This window comes from Ranitomeya imitator, chromosome 6 (assembly GCF_032444005.1).
Source record: "Ranitomeya imitator isolate aRanImi1 chromosome 6, aRanImi1.pri, whole genome shotgun sequence".
Lineage (NCBI taxonomy): Eukaryota > Metazoa > Chordata > Amphibia > Anura > Dendrobatidae > Ranitomeya > Ranitomeya imitator.
This window is the reverse complement of record NC_091287.1, coordinates 529,096,251-529,118,919: the sequence shown is the minus strand read 5'-3', so window position 1 is coordinate 529,118,919 and position 22,669 is coordinate 529,096,251. Positions and strand designations below refer to the sequence as shown.

The window sequence follows — 22,669 nt, the reverse complement described above, 5'->3', positions numbered from 1 at the left end:
TTGCTTTGATGGTTATGCGCTTGCAGAGATTGGGGTTCTTGGGAGGGGGAGGGTTTGGGTTGAGTTCATGACTGTTAATTCATCTTGTCATTACCAAATGTACAATGGTTATATTGAAAAATTTAATAAACAGATTTATAAAAAAAATATATATATATATTTTTAAGGGGACAATATGTTACACGGTTTTTGAATTTCCCTACTGTTTATCTTTTTTACTTTGGCGCTCGTCAGATCAGTCATATGTCCTGCATCTGTTCTTTGCTACAAAGGACAGCACAGGGAATGTGGGACTACCGGTAAGGCCGGCCGAAGACCAGAAGGGTAACTTGAAGCTCCTGGGCCCCAGTGCAAAATTGGTATCCCCTCCTACCATTTATAATACTGATGTCTTCTTTTGTGGCAAAAGGTCAACTGAAGCTACCAGGACAACTGTGAGCTCACAGCTACGCTATACATCATACACCCCTCAGCAGCTGCAGAACATCATACTACACACCTCAGCTGCTAAAGATAATCATGATTCACATCTCAGCTGCTACAGAACTTCATAATACATCCCCTGCGCTGCTGCAGAGCATCATGATACAAACCTCAGCTACTGCAGAACCTCACCATACACCCCTCAGCTGCTGCTGAACATCAAGATATACCCCTCATCTGCTGCAGAACATCATACTACACATCCCATGTGCTAAAGAACATCGTAATTCACACCTCCGATGCTACAGAACATCATAATACACCCCTCAGCTGCTGCAGAACCTCATGATACACACCTCAGCTGCTGCAGAACCTCATCATACACCCCTCAGCTTCTTCAGAACATTATTACACACACATCAGCAGCTCCTCTGTCTGCAGCCTTTCCTCTCATTTGTTACCGTACAAGTCACTAATTCCATTGTCCTCTTGTGTCCAGGTCATCGCTATAATGATGGATGAATTCACCGACGCCGAGATCTTCTGTGATATATTAGAAGCTGCGAACAAAAGGAACGTGTTTGTCTACTTACTCCTCGACGCCAGCAAATTACAGCCCTTCATGGACATGTGCGAGAAACTGCAGGTGAAAGACCTGCACCTGAAGGTACGGAGCGTCATCTGCCATCATTACAACGTCCTCATTGAGCGTCCTCTTGTGTGTACAATGCTATATAGGACATTTACTGATGCTCCACCTTTCAGTGGTGTAACTACAATGGAGGCTCGGCAGGTGGAACAGGCCTCAGAGGGAGGCGGGCTTAAACAAATGTGCCCCCTATTCCATCCATTCAGAGTGAGGCCTAAAATGGGCAAAATAAATTTTGGGAGATGTGGGAGTACGTCCAAAAAGGAAATATTCCTTCTGCCGACCCTGTAACCTCTCAGCAAATATAGAGGAAGAAAATGGACATTTACCAACAGAGGGAAATGCCCCAAATCTGCAGTTTAGGGCTCATGCAAATGTCAGTGATTTTCTCGTACAGGAAAATCAGTCCGAGTTTTAATTTTTTTTATCAAAGTTTCATCAGAGTTTGGTCAGTTTTTACTATGAGAGTCTGGTCAGAGTTTCATCAGTTTTTCTCGAGTGTGAATAAAAGGTTTCTCAAGAGTCCAATGAAGAGTACTGTCTAATTTTTTCATGCACCCATAGACTTGCAGTGGTGAGCTTGATCAGAGACTCTGATACAAATCGGACAAGTCTTTGTGCTCGGGCCGAGAAAGTCTTGGGCATATAAATGGCCCCATAGTCTATAACAAGTTCTATCCGTGAAATGCACATATAGAATTCGTAGGTGAAAAAATGACTTGTGAATTAGGCCTTAAATTGGCCATACATATTAGAATTATGGAGATGCCAACCAACTGATGGTTGGGAAAGATATCTAGATTTTGGACTGCTGATTGCATTGTTCACCCTAAGATAAGTTGCTGGCCGACGTGTCAGTCAGTGGATTTCTCATAGAGAACACAGTACAAGTTCTCCTGTATTCGGGAGAGTCGGCTCAGATGGCTGTCGGGCTAACGATCTTTTGGCCGACGGCCATCTAATGGCCAGCTCTACACACATTTCTGTTTTGCACTACATCTAATACACATCTACATCTGCCTCCATGATTGACCTCCAGACTAATCTCATCTTCTCATACTTGCAGAACATATCTGTCAGGAGCGTAACCGGAGAAGTTTACTGTGCAAAATCGGGCAAAAAGTTTTTTGGGCAAATTCATGAAAAGTTTATTATATCTGATTGGAGGTTTGTCCTCTCCGGATCATACAGGTACGAGAACTTTGATTTTTATATTCATTTAGAATTTGTGCAAGTTGATTTGTAGCACCAGTTCCAACGACTATGCCGGTAATCTGTGGTTGCTGGATGAGAGCATTGAGAAACGCCATGTACATCCCGGCATACAAGGCTCTTTTTTTATTAGCTGTGAGGCACCAATCCCGGATAATCCGAAGAAGAGTTTCGGATATAGTAGCTGTAGAGAAAAGACTTACGCAAGAGACATACAACTAAATTAATGGAACAGTTGGACCTTGAACCCACGAGATTGTAATTTAATGTGGTTTTCCTACCTCTTCAAATGATTGTATATGGCTAACATTAAGATATGGCATGACTTTCTGATCAGTGACTGGTGGACATCTTCAGGTTTCTGCGGATCTAAATTGTTGCTAGGGCTATGTTCCCGACGTTTGGAGTTGGATTATGCTGTAGCTTCCGAGCACTGACTGGTGACTGTTGTCGGATCGCGGTGGTTGTGAAATATTTCTTTCATGGAGTGCCACTTCATCCCTCACATGACAGCCTCTATGAAGGGGCAACACGCCTGGAGCAGACAACGGGGCAGGTAGCGGCACATGTAGCCCATGCCAATTCAGACCTCAATCAATCTCTATTCCCAAAAAAGCAAATATGGTATCTTGATTTTTTTTAGGACTTTTTGCCAATACCACACCTTGAACAATTTCTGAAAATAAATAAAAAACAGAAATGTTCAACTCTCCTGTGTTACAAAATCGGAGCATGAGGAGTAGATAAAAATACGGTTATGGCTGTAGTGGTGGGAAAAGTAAGCAGAAGTGGGCATCCTCTGCAACCAACTAATGAGACATGGAGCCACCTGACCTTTGCTTTTTTCCATGACTCCGACAGCAAGTCTAATAATTTACCTTCAAAGATTTTTTTTCATCTTCGTAAATGGGTAAAACTGCAAAATGCTTGTAAAAAAAGATATCAAGAACAGAGAGATTTTTAATTCTATAGTTTACCGCTCATCACTAAGGTTACAGGCTGTGGGTTTCCTAGGCAAGGAGCACATGAATTCCAGCTTTTTGTTAATTCACTTGTAAGCGCTGCTCTGAAGCTGTCCAGATTGCTGGATCCGGCTTGCAGCATCAGGGAGTACACAGCTCAGACCTATGATGACTCAGCCATATCGCTGTCCCTAACTGTCAATCATCATCGGCACACCACTACGTGGGAAGCAGGAACCTGGGAGGCTGGGGAGTGGTGCACTCTTGAAGATCAATAACGAGATAACCCCTTTAGGCCAGTCTCACAGGTCCAGATAATTCCGGTACCGGAAAATTCGGTACCGTAATTATCCGTGTCCGTGTGCTCACGTGGCACATCAGTGTGGCACACGTGCGGCATCCTATGGGAGGTGGAGCCGCATATTCATCACTGTAATGGGTGGCACCACGTGACCGCTCATACACGAGAAGCTGCAGCGAGGAGAAGAAGCAGCTAGGGAGCCGGGTAAGTGTTTTATTAACAGCGGGGGGGGGGGGGGGGGGCGCACAGGGGGTGGGAGGGGGTTGGGGACAGGGATCTTTTTTTTAAACACCAAAAAAAAAAGATTTTTCATACCTTCTCTCCAGCGGCCACTGCTGGAGAGAAGAAATGAATGGCGGCTTCAGCACCAGATGCAGGGGACAGCGCTTAACTGTAGCGCTGTCTCCTGCACGGTGCGTGTGGTACCCAGTCGGCACACAGGCGGCACACGGATGGTGCACGTGTGCCATGTGAGCACACGGACACGGATAATTCCGGTACCGATTTTTCCGGTACCGGAATTATCTGGATGTGTGAGACTGGCCTTAGGGTGTTTTCAAACGGAGTCTCTGTGCTGAGTTTTTTTGAGCGGAAACTCTCCAAAATTCTTCTCAAAAATACAAAACTTCTGAAAATCTTGGAGTTTCTGCTCCAACACTCAGCAAAAAGTCTCAGGGTGAAAACAACCTTGGGGAACTACCTGTAGGTTTTCGAGAACCTTAAAAACCCCTGAAAACACCTTTAGGATGTGCTCACACTAAGTCTTTTTGCTGAGTTTTTAGAGCGGAAGCTCTGCAAAATTCTCCTCAAAAGCGCAAAACTTCTCAAAATCTTGGAGTTTCCTCTCCAAAAAAAACCTCATCAAATAGACTTAGTGTGAACACACAATTGGGAAAACACCCTCAAGTTTTGGAGATCCTCTCCAAAAACCACAGGGAGTTCAAAGTCAATAAGTTTTGATTGAAGATTTCAGCTCTAAAAACGAAAAAAATAACTAATCGCGAACAAACCCTTAGGTGTCATTAAAATTTCTTCGATATCTTCAAGGTCAAAAGGAGATATTTTTTACAACTAATATGTAGATTCTCAGGTCCCATTCATTAGATTTGGCATCGGCTGGCTTATCTTCAATTTCATCTATGGAAATCGGGATAATTTAATGCAGGATAAAACACAGCCCTAAAAAAGTGTGAAGAAAAACATCAAAGGTCTTTTGCAATCTGGAACCAATGGTATAAAATACCTATTACCCTGCACAGAGTTCCTGGAGAACATGTATAATTAATGAGGCTCGGAGCTGTGCGTGTGAGAGCGGCAGGTGCTGGGCGTGGGCTCCATGTAGGGCCTTGTGCCCACTCACAACCTCGTGTTTACACTTTTCTCACCTGTATCCAGCCAAGATGCCAAATAGGCTCCAAGGTGACCAAAATTTTTCCCAAAAGTGAATCTACAGTAGCAAATATTTTATACTCTTACACGCATGAAATCTGCAGATCAAGTCAAGAATATATTTCAAAAAACGTCCCATTAGGTTCTCGCAAAATTTCTGATTGAATTCTGGATATTTACGGTAGGTCCCGATTGATTATCTCATTTGCATATTTTTTTCGACTAATTTTTGGTATTTTTCGCCTGTTTTTAATTTACGCTTTATTCTTCTTTTACTTAGGTATTTTAAAACTACTTCATGTATTCGCCTCTTTTTGTATTTTTTTTATGTCCATCATTGTGGGAGACGTTTCGAGTTCAATTTTTTTCTAAAAATACGTTACATTTTTTATGCAAATGTTCTTCGGTCTCCCCAGAGTAAATTTTATGTTGGTCTTTAATTTTTGTGCAAATTTTATTATATTTTTGTTCAAACGCTTAAAGATAAAAATAGAAAGCATTTTTGATCTTGCTCAAAATTCATGAACCGATTTGAAGAATTTGGTGCAAAAAAACTTCAATGAATACCACGAGGCAAAAAAGGAAGAGTGACTTGAAAAACCCTTACAAATTATAAATTGGGACTATAGTGTCCATTTGTTGTCAAACTATGGGGAGTTGTTGGTTATCATGCTTGGTTATGTGTACATTTTGGGTCCATATTAAGAAATGTACCCTTTATACGTCTTGAAAATAAACCCCAATCTCTCATGGGTAACACTTGTGGCCAAATGAATCCATGGCTAAATGTAATAACTTTCATGATTGTCGTAAACTTTTAACGGTTAACATTAGAAGTTACGTTAGACAGGACATGACACGAATGGTGAAAAATTGCTGATTAGACCCACCCAATCCTGAAAATGTGGTTCTAAAAATGCTCATTAGAATGGAGGTAGGTGATAATTTGCCCATTTGAGAAAACCCCGTTAAAAACATATAATTGGGCTAAATCTTTTGTTTGGGATATTTTATTTTTGTTAGTACTTTAATATATTTTTGTTTGTTTGTTTTTCTCTTATCAATCTAAATTCTATATTAAAAAAAAAAATTCCCTAGGGTATCGGCTACTGTTGCCATTTAGCAGTGGTGACTCAGCATGTGCAGTGCTTACAAGCTCTTATCTATAGAGCTTGTAAGCAAAGTTGAAATACATTTTTTTTATTTTTGTTAGTGGTTTCATATATTTTTCTTTTATCAATCTAAATACTATATAAAAAAAATGCCCTACAGAATCGGCCACTGTTGCTATTTAGCAATGGTGACTGAGCATGTGCAGTGCTTACAAGCTCTTATCTATAGAGCTTGTAAGCAAAGTTGAAATACATTTTTTTATTTTTGTTAGTGGTTTCATATATTTTTCTTTTATCAATCTAAATACTATATATAAAAAAATGCCCTACAGAATCGGCCACTGTTGCTATTTAGCAATGGTGACTGAGCATGTGCAGTGCTTACAAGCTCTTATCTATAGAGCTTGCAAGCATGGCACTGATGCTGTCTGGAATAGCTGGAGCTCCTGAGGAGGCAAGCCTGCCTTTGGCTATGTGCACACTTTGCGTAAAGCAAGATATGACACCCAATTATTTTGTGATTGACCCAAGTTTAATAAAATAATGTATTGGAATCCTCACACAAGTACGGCTCTAGTATTAGTACAGTTTAATTAAATTAGTGTGCACACACAATACTTAAAGTCACCTAATAGTGGCTATCTTTGAAGAACTAATCAATTAATTAAATGCAATATATGCAAAATAACATTATGATTAAAGTGTTGTCTAGGATCAGAAAATCAAGGCTACTTTTTTTTTTTCAAAAACAGCGCCACACCCATCTGTAGGTTGTGTTTGGTATTGCATCTCTGCTCCATAAAATTGGTGCTGACCTGCAATCCCACAAACAACCTGTCTACAAGTGTGGTGCCCTATTAGGAAGAAAGCAGACTTGTTTTTATGACCGTTATTACACAGCCCGTAATGTACTTTTTATTTCGAATTTTTACTGAATTTCCCGCTTTTTATAAATAATTTTTTTTAATTACATAACGTGTACATTGGTTATTTGGTCAAGACACATAACCTGAAGCTAAGCAATTTACATGAGAAGTACTGGAGCCGTCAGAAATGGATACTTTAATATCATATAATCACTAGCACTTGTGCCCCGGGGAGGCACTTTAATGGATATAATAGCAGGATAGGTGTAACGTTGGTATGTCACGGTATCTTTTTTTTTTTTAAACTATAGAAGTTCACAGTTAATTACGGTGTTTACTTGGAAAAGCTGAAGGAGAATGTCCTATGCGCAGGTTTATGAAAGTGGAGAATATTGATGAGCTGTTCTATATCTGTATCCATCTCCCAAATCATCCAGAGTATTGCTTCTTAGATCTAATGACATAGAAAATGCCAGAGAAATGGTGAAATACTGCACTAACTTGGCTTCATGACTTTTATTATACACATAGAAAACAGGTAAAAAAAAAATTACTGCACAAAAAATGTTTTCCATTCAAGTTTCGCCCAATCAGCTTCATCTGGGGCTTATCTAATCCTTAACTCTATTTGTTCTAATATTTGAATCAGGTAGAAATTCCTAGTTTGTATAACAATATATATAACACTCAAAAATCAACCTAAGTAAAATATATCTGTTCATGATAAAGTGCAGTAACTATAAAGTTTTTTTATTTTACTTTATTTCTTGTGAGATTATTAGTGTCTATCTTTTTTTATTCTTGTTAATGGGAAACCGTGCCAATATAGAAATTGGCCAGATGGTCATTTAGGTTACAGGAATTTTAATTCTGTACAGAATAAAGGGATTGACCCAACCGAACATCTCTACCGGTGCCCTTAAACATTGAATAAAAGTTATCTAAAATGGACGATTTCCACTATAACCAACGATTGTTGGCTATTTCGGGAAAAACAAATGATTGTTTGTTTTGACTGATGACCAAACAAATGTTCACTATTGTTCAAAACACTGTTCGGGCAAGTTGGATTTATTTCCATCTGTGACACTCATGGGCCCCAAACTTGGTCATGAGTATCAGTTTCTAACAGGTATTCTGCAATCTCAAAAAAAAATTGGAATGTTTTTTTATAAAATATTTTTTTTTTGTCAAAATGAACCCAGCTGTTCTAATGGGATTTGAATCGCAAAGTAATGTCAAAAAAGGGTAAATTAGACCCTGGTGTCCATACCTTAGGTTTTCTAGTCCTTGGTTTCCAGCAGGGCTGTGGAGTTGTTAAGCCAAACCTCTTACTCCGACTCCTCAATGTCCATGACTCCGACTCCACCAAAATGGGCGCCGACTCCAACTCAATGACTCCGACTCCACAGCCCTGACAGGGCATGGAGTGGGTAAGCCAAACCTCCGACTTCTTAATTTCCATGACACTGACTCCGACTCCACCAAAATGGGCTCTGACTCTGACTTCGACTCCACAGCCCTGGTTTCCAGAGGTCACTTACTTTCCTTACGTTATGTTCACATTTTGAGGCATTCAAAAATGATTAGTTCAAAATGACATCACGACAAAAAATGCTCCTTTTTGGTAGGGGGGGGGGGGGAATTTTGAGACATTTTTATTCCGGAAGTGTTCTTTGCACCCTTTTGACTTGATGTGTCAAATGTTTGTTTTTTTACTTTTAAGGCAGTTTTTGGAGCAGATCCACTACTCAAAAACACTATAGGAGTAAAGCTTAAAGGGGTATAATAAAGTTTCAAAGTTATTCCCTATCCTTGTGCCAAAAACCACAACCAGCTGAGTGCAGCACTTCACTCTCTCCGGTGGTCCCATTAAGAATAAATTGAGCAGATGTGCACTGAGCATGATCGACCACAATGGCATTCACATGGGGCTCTTCAGAGCTCTAGTTCTCTGGATCGTTGAGGTTCCCAGTGGTCAGGCCATCACCATTTGTGAAGTAACTTCCAAACTCCCACATTCTGTAACTCTAGAGAGCTGTGTAGTTAGTATTGAGCCTGGAACTAAATAGACTAATGAGACCAGACTATTGTGGACCAGTAGACAGAAAAAAATTTAGGATGTGGGCTTCCGATAAAGGTCCTGAATAGGTGCACCAAGAATACTTCCATCATATTCTCTTACGTCTGGTTCCATATTGATGTTATACCGTCTCACATCACATCGTTCTGGCTCAGGGCTGCCTTAAGGTTGACTTTACATAAACTGGCAATATATTTTTTACAGCACCTGCCGAATACATGGGAAGCTTGTGTGTTGCATTTCTTATTCCTAGGATGGACCTCGGGCTGTAGTTATGTTTACAAAAACTTCTTCCTTGAGAACCAATTCTTGACACTAATGAAACCACCTGTGCGAGTAACCTGCCAAATTCCTCCAGAGGGAAAGCCTGGAGGGTGGGAGGATGCCACAAAATCATAGTGGTATGGACTTGTATTGGAAAGGACAGAAGATAATTAATGCTGGTTCACTACAGCCTCTGTCCTAAAAATCAGTCTGGGCATGTTGTACAAGTTAGAACTTTGAACTTCGTTTCATCTAGACTTACAGTATGATGTATTAATGGGATGGGAGTCTGATGGTGGGGCCTGATGGTGGGGCCTGATAATGGGGTCTGATGTGGGACCTGATGGTCGGGTCTAATGTTAGGGCCTGATGGTAGAGCCTGATGGTAGACCCTGATGGTAGGGCCTGATGGTGGGGCCCGATGGTGGGGCCTGATGATGGGTCTGATGGTAGGGTCTGATGGTGAGTCCTGATGGTGGGTCCTGATGGTGGGTCCTGATGGCGGGGCCTGATGGTAGGGCCTGATGGTAGGGACTGATGGCGGGGCCTGATGGTAGGGACTGATGGTGGGGCCTGATGGTGGAGCTTGATGATGGGGCCTGATGGTGGGTCCTGATGGTGGGGTCTGATTGTGGGTCCTGATTGTGGGTCCTGATGGTGGGTCCGATGGTAGGGCCTGATGGTGGGTCCTGATGGTGGGTCCTGATGGTGGGTCCTGAAGGTAGGGCCTGATGGTGGGCCCTACTGGGTAGTAGTTGTATTTTTAAATTATGTAATTTTTGGGGTGTTTATAAGTGTAAATATGTATGCAAATGTATACGTACATATAGGGCAGTATGTAGTGAGGGTGCTTAGATGAGCCTGCCTGTATAAAGCTAGTGTGCATGTGAGTGTGTGTATGTGTGTCGCTCTCTAGACAGTTGGCAACCCTGGACAGGTTGCAATGGGCAAGAATGTACCCCTGTGTTTTATTAACTGCCGGTATGAAAGCTACTGGTAGTTACAATCTCAGAAGGTCAACCTTTAGGGTATGTGCACACGTTGCGGATTCTCTGTGAATCCGCAGCGTTTTTTGAGGTGCAGAAACGCTGCAGATCCGCAATTGAGTTACAGTACAATGTAAATCAATGAGATAAAAAAAATGCTGTGCACACTTTGTGGAAAATCCGCTGCGGAAACACTGCGGTTTAAAAGAAGTAGCATGTCACTTTTTTGTGAATCTGCAGCGTTTTTGTACCCATTCCATTATAGAAAACCGCAGGGGTAAAAAACACAGCAAATCCGCAAGAAAACCGCAGCAAAAACGCACAAAAAACGCTGCGGAACCGCACAAAAAATGCGACATCCGCAGGTGCATTTTCTGCCAGGAGAGGCAGAATCCACACCAGAAATTCCTAAGGCTAATCCGCAACATGTGCACATAGCCTAAGATGCCACAGTCAATAGCGACAGCAGCATCTAATCTATTATCTATAACTATTACATTGTGGGATGAAAAAATATATATTTTCTACTACAAAAAATGCTTTATTATTTAAAGAAAATTAGTAAGACAAATGGACACATAATGGATATCGCTGTGTCTGCAAAAGCCCAACCTATAAACTGCACATGCTATATAACCCATACATTCAGCAGTGATTGTTCATCCAATCTCAGAAAGAACGGAGTTAAACTGTGATCAAAAAGTCACACTCATCCAAAATGATACCAATAAAATGTCCTCACATGTCTCCATCTGCAGAAAAATGACAAAAAATAAAAGTCATCTCTGTGAATACATTATTTTTTCAGTGTTTTTATTATGCAAAAGTAATACAATAACAATACAAATTCGGATCACCTTAAAGGGAATGTGCCATCAGAAAATTACCTATTGTTTATAGATTTTTTTATACTTTTTTAATAATTTTTCATATCAATATGTAAAAAAAATCTGAAAATCCTGATTTAAAACTTCTACTTCCTGTTCGACACATGGACATTAGCAGCAATAGAATGACTCAGACCCTATGTTTTGCATAGAGGGTAAAGGTCATTGTGAAGGTATGGAGGAGGAGGTGAGCTGTGACATCACCTATTGTGAATGGTGGATCCTGTGTTATATACTGTATATAGAGGTGTTATCAGTCATTGTACAGGAGGAGGAGGTGAGCTGTGATATCACCTATTGTGAATGGTGGATTCTGTGTTATCTACTGTATATAGAAGTGTTATCAGTCATTGTACAGGAGGAGGAGGTGAGCTGTGACATCACCTATTGTGAATGGTGGATTCTGTGTTATCTACTGTATATAGAAGTGTTATCAGTCATTGTACAGGAGGAGGAGGTGAGCTGTGACATCACCTATTGTGAATGGTGGATTTTGTGTTATCTACTGTATATAGAAGTGTTATCAGTCATTGTACAGGAGGAGGAGGTGAGCTGTGACATCATCTATTGTGAATGGTGGATCCTGTGTTATCTACTGTATATAGAGGTGTTATCAGTCATTGTACAGGAGGAGGAGGTGAGCTGTGATATCACCTATTGTGAATGGTGGATCCTGTGTTATCTACTGTATATAGAGGTGTTATCAATCATTGTACAGGAGGAGGAGGTGAGCTGTGACATCACCTATTGTGAATGGTGGATCCTGTGTTATCTACTGCAGGGGCCCCCAACTCCAGTCCTCAAGGACCACCAACAGGTCATGTTTTCAGGATTTCCTTTGCATTGCACAGGTGATGCAATTATTACCTGGGCAAGACTAAGGAAATCCTGAAAACATGACGTGTTGGTGGGCCTTGAGGACTGGAGTTGGGGACCCCTGATCTACTGTACAGAGAGGTGTTATCAGTCATTGTACAGGAGGAGGAGGTGAGCTGTGACATCACCTATTGTGAATGGTGGATCCTGTGTTATCTACTGTATATAGAGGTGTTATCAGTCATTGTACAGGAGGAGGTGAGCTGTGACATCTCCTATTGTGAATGGTGGATCCTGTGTTATCTACTGTATATGGAGGTGTTATCAGTCATTGTACAGGAGGAGGAGGTGAGCTGTGACATCACCTATTGTGAATGGTGGATCCTGTGTTATCTACTGTATATAGAGATGTTATCAGTGATTGTACAGGAGGAAGAGGTGAGCTGTGACATCACCTATTGTGAATGGTGGATCCTGTGTTATCTAATGTATATAGAGGTGTTATCAGTCATTGTACAGGAGGAGGAGGTGAGCTGTGACATCATCTATTGTGAATGGTGGATCTTGTGTTATCTACTGTATATAGAGGTGTTATCAGTCATTGTACAGGAGGAGGAGGTGAGCTGTGATATCACCTATTGTGAATGGTGGATCCTGTGTTATCTACTGTATATAGAGGTGTTATCAGTCATTATACAGGAGGAGGTGAGCTGTGACATCTCCTATTGTGAATGGTGGATCCTGTGTTATCTACTGTATATGGAGGTGTTATCAGTCATTGTACAGGAGGAGGAGGTGAGCTGTGACATCACCTATTGTGAATGGTGGATCCTGTGTTATCTACTGCAGGGGTCCCCAACTCCAGTCCTCAAGGCCCACCAACAGGTCATGTTTTCAGGATTTCCTTTGCATTGCACAGGTGATGCAATTATTACCTGGCAAGACTAAGGAAATCCTGAAAACATGACATGTTGGTGGGCCTTGAGGACTGGAGTTGGGGACCCCTGATCTACTGTATAGAGAGGTGTTATCAGTCATTGTACAGGAGGAGGAGGTGAGCTGTGACATCTCCTATTGTGAATGGTGGATCCTGTGTTATCTACTGTATATAGAGGTGTTATCAGTCATTGTACAGGAGGAGGAGGTGAGCTGTGACATCTCCTATTGTGAATGGTGGATCCTGTGTTATCTACTGTATATAGAGGTGTTATCAGTCATTGTACAGGAGGAGGAGGTGAGCTGTGACATCATCTATTGTGAATGGTGGATCTGTGTTATCTACTGTATATAGAGGTGTTATCAGTCATTGTACAGGAGGAGGAGGTGAGCTGTGATATCACCTATTGTGAATGATGGATCCTGTGTTATCTACTTCATATAAAGGTGTCATCTGTCATTATAATCCTATCTGATGATAATGAAACTGCTGAAAATGAACATATACAGAACACGCAGTATGTGTATAGTATGACACCTGGGGCCAGGGTGAGAAGTGCAAGACTTCTAATTGTCTTTTACTATACTGTAGATCTAGTCTTATAAGTCTTTTCCTGGTGGCACATTTCTGTTGTGCTGACATGCATTATAAATAAATATGTACATTTCTGTGCCATTTATATCGTACCATGAATGCCATAAAGATAAACCTCCAAATTTGGAGAATTGGTGTTATTTTTTTGCGTCACCTCCCTGCCCCACACCAAAAAAAATAGAAAAAAAACCCAAATAAACAATTTATCACTTATATGAACTACAACGACAGATTTTTGGGGTGGCAGTTTTGATCATGTCCCCCATAAGTTCCTTACCCCACTCGTCAGAGCCAAGTCACGGAGCGGCGGGGGAGGCAGCAGCGGAGCTGTGCGCACATGACAGGACATAACGCCCTGGGCTGCTCAGCCGCTGACATGTGGAAAATTACTAATGAGCTTTAGCTCTGCAGCCGGTGTCCGTGCATGTGCTCGGCTCGCTGGGAACTGTTTGCATGACATCTATGAAGATCGACACGCCAAGGAGCCATCACAACGAGGGAGTTCCAGTCACTTGTGTGCATTTGTCTCCGGCGTGACACATTAATTACCCCGTCAAAAACAAAAAAAGAGCCGACTTGGGTGATGGAAAATTGAATATTACAGATCGTGAGATACTTCAAGGGAAGGGATCATGGGGAACGCAGGAGGAGAAGGCCCATTACTCCGACTAGGTCCTATATGTTGACATCAGGGCCACAACCACCATCGGACTGGGTTGGCAAAGGCCCACCAGTAACATTGATTCTTGGGGGCCACTGTTCAGTTACATGCAATAATAACTTTTGCTACTATGTAATATTAACTTGGCTAGGTTGGTTAATGAATAATTAAATTATAGATTTTTTGGCAAATTATGAATCAGGTGTAAAAGCATCAGCACTGTTGTGAATTCTGCTCTTGGGTTCCCTCCAGTGGTTGTAGGTGGGAATGCAGTTGTCTCTGAGTCACAGACCTGGCCAGGTGTATCGGATGATTACAATTCTGACTGGGATATTTAAGTGGGCAGGATCCTTTAGCCCTTGCCAGTAGTCAATGTTGATTGTGAAGTGTTGGATCACTTTCTGGCTTCTCCTGCTTGCTCCCTATTTCAGCAAAGATAAGTGTTTGGTTTTTGTTTCTGTGGCACACTGCCAGTGTGCTTGTTTCAATTTTATTCCTGCTCTGATTGTAGGATTCACTGGAGTTGCAGATTTACGCTCTTACATCTTTTAGTAAAGATGTAGGAAGTTTTTGTATATTCTGCTGTGGATGTTTTGAAGGGTTTTTATACTGACCGCTCAGAACTCTGTCCTATCCTGTCCTATCTAGCTAGAGTGGCCTCCTGTGCTAAATCCTGTTTTTCTGCCTGTGTATGTTTTTTCCTCTCCGACTCACCGCCAATATTTGTGGGGGGCTGTCTATCCTTTGGGGATTTTCTCTGAGGCAAGATAGTATTCCTATTGCCATCTTTAGGGGTATTTAGTTCTCCGGCTGTGACGAGGTGTCTAGGTGTGTTAGGTACACTCCACGGCTACTTCTAGTTGCGGTGTTAAGTTCAGGATTGCGGTCAGTACAGTGGCCACTTTCTCCAGTGAAAGTTCTCATGCAGCTCCTAGGTCACCGAATCATAACACAGCACTACTTCACAGGGCCCACCGGAGGATTCTCCTGTGGGCCAGTCCGAGCCTGACTATAACGATAGGTGGTAGGGTAGAATGTAGTTGTAATCGGATAGATGTAGAACATATATTATGTGCAAAAAATAATCTCAGTATGGAATTCAAAAAGTTCCCCCAACCAGTTGCTAAAACCTGGGGTCCCTCCCTTTAAACTTTTCCAGAACAGGTCTCCACCCCCATTATGGCGATTGGAGAAAGTGGCAGTAGTCATACATTGATCACTTATCTTTAGGGCGGGGGGGGGGGGGGGGGTTTGCAGGAGAACCCCTTTGAGATTACTGATTGAGGTAAAAATAAAAAAAAAAGGAAAACAAAAACTTCGATTAATGGCTGTACAAAAGAAAAAAATAAAGGCCAAAAAGGCTTAATACAATGCTAACCTAAAAATAGGAAAGTTCTGACAGCTGGAATGCAGAAAAGCAACAGAAAAATGATTTTGGTGTTTAACACGGTGATGATTTATTACTGTGATGACAATTTTGTATTTTTTTTATATATATATTTTAGTAACTAATAAAATTCAGAGCTTTGTAATAAAAAATAAATAATCAATTTTTTTGTCCGTGTCTGGATTTTCTGAGATCTGTCACTTCTTTATATTTTTCTTTGGTTGATGATCTGTGTGAGGGCCTGGCTTTACATGACTTCTTTATTGGTACCATTTTGGAGTATATATTACATTTTGATCACTTTTTTATTGCATTTTTTTAAGAAAGTGCAGCATTTTTAATTAATTGTTATAGTTTGATAGTCTGGTCCTTTACAGATGTCACAATACCAAACGTGTTTTTTCCTTTCCATTTATTTAATTCTTTTGTTTTTTTAAATGGGAAAAGATTTTCAAAAGCATTTGTTATTTTTTATCCTTTTTTTTTTTAGTCTTTTTTTAGTTTCGTTAGGGCACCTGAGCTTGCAATTGTTTTTATTTTTTTTACAGTGTGCCTAAGAACTAACGGGCAGGTATTTGCTAACTGCCTTCCTCTTGTGCCCGCCGTTGATCTCTGCTGGCTCCGAGCGGTCACAGGCTGCCCCTGCTGATTCAGCAGCTTACGCTGATGTCACGTTGACAGAGCGGCGGCTTCTCTTCCGCTCTGCTCTGATGATGGGATGTCATCATGCTGATTGACCTGCGGCTCCCTACTTTCTAACTGCAGGGAGCCAGCTGTCAATCAGCATCATGTCAACAGTTACACCTTTCGACAGCACAGCCTGGAAGAGAAAGAGCTACTCTGTTGACATGGAGCAACTGAATTGCCAGCTAGAGCCAACTATGGCTGAAAAAATAAAATAAAGTAGACCTGGACGACCCTTTTAAGATATAAAACTAAGTGTAAAACAAAATGTAAACGGTATGAATATTTTGTTTCAGCTGTAACAACTTGGATCAAAAAAAACATCTTTATGCTTTTTAAGTGAATGGCATTACAAATATTATTATTGATGTTATTCTGTATAAAATCTGTGTCCCCATGACAGAAGCTGTGCTCCTCGAGGGACAATGGGCTTCATAACAACCAATCGCATCGCTTCTTTCATATTCTTATATGTTAAAAAAACTGAATGCTGGATTGTGATTGGTTACTGTAAAGTTATTTTACTTTTTTTTTTACATGTAAAGGAAAGTTACTGGTATTATATTACATATCATTTTGGATGGAGGAAAAGATGAATCATGAAATTTAACCTGAATGTATAAAATAGCGACTGGAATGTTCCTAACACTTTGCTAACACCTACCGTATGTTAATTCCTAGCTTAGGGTCATTTATATATAGGAGGATGATGCCAAAAATTGTAAACTGTGCAAGTTGCTTCAAAAAGGAAAGATGATCTTTTCTTTTTTTCACAGATGATACTAAAAAACGCTGTATCTAGCAATCAGCGCTTGACCCCCTAAGGGCGCAGCTTCTTTTGTGGCTTCTGTGTAATTAGCTGCGGGTGACGCATCAGCACTAAATAGTCTTAAGTTGGTGAAGTGAGAAAAAATATAGGCATAAATTAAATGACGCCTTCATATCTGCGATCCGATGACTGGTTCTCAAGAAATTCATCTTTTTCTTATATGCTGTAAAGATTAATCTGGCAGAGATCATTTCAACTCATTTACATATTTGGAAAACATGGATTTCTAAAAACAGTGTATGGTGGTATTATTTGTGAACTCTGTGGCAGTATTACTGTACTTGGGCTTTTTACAGGGAAACTTTGATAGTGTATAGTATTACACATATTACGTGTGACAGTATTCTGTCGGCTGAATTTTCTTTATATCCTTCCTTGTATCTTGGCAGGGTTGTCAACTTAATTTTGTATTTTTTATGGAAAGCTTTTCAGAAAAAAAATGACATTCTTTAAGGACTAATTGGAAAATTCTAATAAATCATTCATATTTTTAATTGTCTGTAGCCCATAATTCTGATATAAAGACATCAGCTACGTCCACTGTGAAAGTGCGTTGGCCAGACTCTACACTGATGAGGGGCAAACGCCCCGAAACAGCGGCCTGTAGATGAGTTTCTGGCTCAGCAGTAATCCTTGATCATCCACCACAACTCTTTAAGGGGCCAGACATTAACTTATAGGATAGCATCTTTGCTTAGTTAGAATTTCCAAGATAGTTTCTTTAATTCTGTGCTGATTTCCATAATTTTCTCCCGTGGAGCATTGCCAAGAAGACTCCATGCTCCGCTGATCTTTGTAAGGAGAGCCAGCACTTTCCCCCACGTTGCCTCTAATATTGCCCGTTTCGCCCCATTCAGCGTGGACCCTGCATTTCCATTTTATTGCACATTTATTTTCTCACCTCTCAAACTAAATAACCAATTTATCTTCATTTTTTTCTGCAGAGCAGCTAATTAGTTTCTTTCATTTGTTGACTCAATCTTTATTTTTCTTAAATGTTTTTGATTTACAACCCTCTTGTCATGGAGAAGCTATTATGTTGGCTCTAGTCCGTGATAGTCCATGACAGCTATGTGCATCTGGCAGAGACTGGTGCGATGTGTGCCAGGAGTGGGCGTAGGCTCTGCAGCTGGCGATGATGATAGCTGGCACGGTGATCCATCAATCTTAAATTTATGGGTACAGGTGTATGGCGTGAATGCAAGCACGCGCTAGCAATATGTTCCATTCACTAATTTGTGTGTTTCATCTCCTCCATGTGGGGGAAAATGATAGGAATAAGTTACGTGCACTCATTATAAATTTTGAAATTTTATTTGTTTATTTTTTTATTATTGTAATAAAAAAAAATATTTGACCTCTGCTTTGCCGATTCTGCATCAAACTTCGGGACGCTATCTGCACCCCTGGTACACATATACTAGAAAACAACATATTTCCAAAGGGTACTCGTCTCTTGCAGTCAGTCTTGTTTAGGCCCGTTACCTTCAAGAGTTATAAATTTGAGGCCTTGTGTCAAGGCGTCATCTCCCAGGACCCATAAGTGGAAAGTCACTCTGTTCTCTTACTTCTGCTACAGCACTCGCTATCTTTTTCTTAGGTCTGTTTTCACTTTAGGTACAACCCAGAATGCGGCTCTGCTCACAATGGACCTTAGGTCCTCTTTCTATGCACTCCAGACCCTATCTGACTCTCTGGCAGGAAATTGTCACTTTTCCTGCAAATCTGCACCTCCCACTCTGGGCTAGTCCCAAACATTAGCTCTTACTATCCATATTGTCAAACACACACACAGTTAGTATTGCTTACACTTTTAACGCACATTACATCATGGTCGACATTGCATCACATTACATTTTACGATAATAAACTCGTTTCTTCAAGAGGGACACGGTGAGCAACACGTCAATCTCCTTATACCTTCAAGAGTTAAATTATGAATCTCAATAGAGATATGAGTGACAGATCTACAGGGAACGTTTCCTAAAGCGACCATATTGGGTGGGTGTACTATTACTGTCCCCGAGAGTGGGTCATCTTTGTGATTTTGGTCCCTCTCCTCTGTGTAGACCTCTTCTTGTCATCTTCTGGAAGCTGATCTTCTACTATAATAATAATTATACTATAATAATACTTATGGCTTTGTTTTCCCCCAAGGGTAAGTAATGTAAAGCAAGAGGCAGTTGAAGTGTCGATAAGATTATCCCCATCTCGCCGTCCCTGTTCCTACACGCTCATAATTACCAGACATTGACAGGACTATGTTGTGCTTTGACTTCTGCATTCTTGTGTCAATAGAGTATTGAGAAGATCCGCAATCACTGAGTGGGGGGCACTCGTAGAACTGCAGGGGAGATGTTGCCTTATGTATAGTTATGTGATCAAAGAGATTTCAAACATCTGGAATTTGGCATTATATAGAGTATGGGAAGTCAGGGGAATATCTGTAGGAGGTGCAAAGGTAGAAGTCATGCAAAGAAAACACTGGGGCTTAGGTGGATCGGAGAATGTGTATATTGCCTCCCTTCATTTCTACAGCCTGTTATTCAATCCCTGAATGTGGCGCTGGGATGTCCTTCTGATGAACTTCCCAGCGCCACACATAAGAAACGTCCTGGAAGAGCTGTTTTATATCAGTTTTCTATAGTGCTTGGGATATTTCCCACATCTTCTGAAAGTATGGGAGCTCTCACAGATATTCCAAGAGAGTTGGCAACAGTGGCGTAACTAGAGTCTGATGGGCTCCCTCGGTGATTTGGACTGTGGTCCCCCATACTGATTATATATGTGTCCCCCATCCTGGTATATATGCCCCTCATCCTGGCCCCATCCTCATATATATATATGTCCCCCATTCTGGTATATGTCCCTAATCCTAGGCTCCATCCTGGTATACTGTATGTCCCACATTCTGCCACTGTTCTTTAATGTATAGGTAAAAATAAACCATTATACTGAACAGGGGCGCACAAAGACGTAATTGGGCCCCATGGCAGGAGTATAATGCACTCCCCATAGTACTCCATATAGTTTAATGCACCCCATAGTCCTTTATTTAAGGTATGATGCACCCCTAGTCCTCCATACAATATAATGCACATTCTGTAGTCCTTCATATATAATGCGCAGCCCATAGTCCTCTATATGTAATGCACCCATCATATTCCTCCATCTAGTATAATGCATCCTATAGTCCTCCATATAGTTTAATGCACCCCATAGTCCTTCATTTGTAGTATGATGCACCCCTAGTTCTCCATACAATATAATGAATCCTGTCTAGTCCTCAATATATAATGCACAGCCTATAGTCCTCCATAATGCACTGACCTTTTTCCTCCATATAGTCAAATGCAAAGCCCATAGTCCACCATATCTGTATAATACATAGTAACATAGTTAGTAAGGCCGAAAAAAAGACATTTGTCCATCCAGTTCAGCCTATATTCCATCATAATAAATCCCCAGATCTACGTCCTTCTACAGAACCTAATAATAATACACAGCCCATAGTCATATATGTAGTAGTATGGCCACTGTACACTCACTGGTTTAAAAAAAATACTCACCTTTCATCCCCTTCTCCACCGCGTGGTGTCTTCTTCTAAAGCCGGCAGCTGCCTTCAGCGTGCAAGTGGAGGGCACACATGACATCACTGCCATGCACCCCCGGTCACATGCTCTTTCTATATGCTCCTTACTCCTAAATGTTTCAAAAATAATCAAATATTTAGACATTTACTCAACTAAGGCACTAACAACGTTCTCTCTTGTGTTTTCAGCTTCACGTGGCTTTCCGGGCAAATTCATAGAAACTTTTTGACAAAATTTACTGGAGAGGTGGTAGAATTATTTGATGAGGAGTTCAGACATCTCTATGCTTCATCCAAGCCGGTAATGGGATTAAAGTCTCCTGCCCCGATGCAGCCAGTACTGAGGAAAGAGGAAAGCGTTATGAGCACCGTGACAGACAGCAGCACCCAGGAAAGCCCAAACACCACCTCCGACCTTCTGAGCAACTCCTCAACTACCAGCATCTCCCAACGTTCACAACTTACCTCATCGCCTACAACCTCAACCCCAACTCAGTCTCCACTTCACAGAATGAATTCCTTTCATGGATACTCCTCTTTGAGATCCCCTCCACCCCAAACAAATTACCAAGTGAACTACTACCAGAGGAATTACTTACCAGAAAGCCCAACCCAACACTTCAACTACAATAACAACATTTACCGCTCCTTGAGAATCCATAGAGAAGAAAACAGCCCAACATCAAGGTTCACCCAAGGATGGAGATTGTTCTCCAAGCCAACAATGACTTAAGTCCAAGTGACTATACTATTATGTAGATACGTAAAATGCACTGAAAGAGAATATAAAAATCTAAAAGTAAGAGTGCAATGTATAGAAATCTATCGTGACGATGTTCTACACAAGAATGAATTATTTTGAAATATCCAAGATAGTGTTCATATATTGCCACCAGAAAGTATTCTTAGGTCGATAGGTCAAAGGTTCCTATATTTTTACTTTCTTTCCATGTACAAAAATTGACTGTTTTTATATTAACTATTGTGTAACTTACCATAATGGGGTCATGATTACAAAAAGAGGACATGAAAGTCTGCACTCTTAGGCCAAATTCGGATGTCCGGATATTACAGTCCTAGAACGTGACCATGACTTCTGGACCATTTGCAGGTCTCTTGGCCATTTACGAGGCTGTTAAGTTAGGGTCAGGAGACGGCCCCAGTCAATGCGATCTGTACTTGGACTGTGATATACAAATGTTGGAATTCGTCCTTAGGCTATGTGCACACCTTGTCTTTTTGCTGAGTTTTTGGAATGGAAAATGAGCAGAACCGCAAGTTTTTTAAGCATTTGAGATGGGTTTTGGATGGCTTCTATTCAGTTTCCTTGACCAGAACTCAGCAAAAAGACTCAGTGTGAACATAGCCTTAGGCAGCACAATATTTATAACATTTGACAACACAGTGACTTTTAGTTGAGTTGACCCATGTAAGAGTGTTAGAATAGTGAGCTGACTGACTGTGCTTTTGAAAACTATGGAGGCATCTTTTTCGCAGGGTTGTGGTCCATTCGCAGATCAATAGTCAAGCTCTTACCCTAGCTTGTGTGTAATGGGGCTCATTAGGACTATATTCACAATAAAGGTCATAAATTAATGCAATTGCACTTGTTTACTAGAGTAACTGAACTGAAAAAAAAAATGGCATTTGAGTTGATCATGTATATAAAAGTCTGATTTTTTTTTTTATACCCAAATGGTGCAGAATTAGTAAAGCAAAACTGTTTTTGTTGGCCAACAAAGCACGTTCTACTTTTATGGTATGTTCACACTGAGGTTTTTTTGGAGTGTTTGGAGCAGAAAATATTTAAAAACTCTTCAAATCAGCCTCAGAAATTCAAAACTCTTTAAAATCTTGGCGTTTCCACTCGGTTTCCGTTCCAAAAACTCAGCGAAAAGAATCAGTGTGAACACACCCTTAAACAGTTTTGAAAATTTTTCCCCAACAACTTATTTACCGTAAGTAAATGTTTTACAAAAGAGCTGAAGACATTAAATGAAGCACAGGTAAACGTTTGTTCACACAGTTCTTTCA

General features: G+C 40.8%; 1 protein-coding gene across 1 annotated transcript in view; it reads left to right on the top strand.

The window, feature by feature from the left end:
• Positions 1-22,236, top strand: part of FAM83A (family with sequence similarity 83 member A) — a 39,547-nt gene extending 17,311 nt beyond the window's left edge. Inside the window, exons 2-4 of the mRNA XM_069731862.1 lie at positions 923-1,090; positions 2,139-2,263; positions 20,825-22,236. Of these exons, the coding sequence (XP_069587963.1) occupies positions 923-1,090; positions 2,139-2,263; positions 20,825-21,368 (837 nt within the window). The 3' untranslated portion in view covers positions 21,369-22,236. The remainder of the gene's footprint in view (positions 1-922; positions 1,091-2,138; positions 2,264-20,824) is intronic.
• The last annotated feature ends 433 nt before the right edge of the window (positions 22,237-22,669 follow it).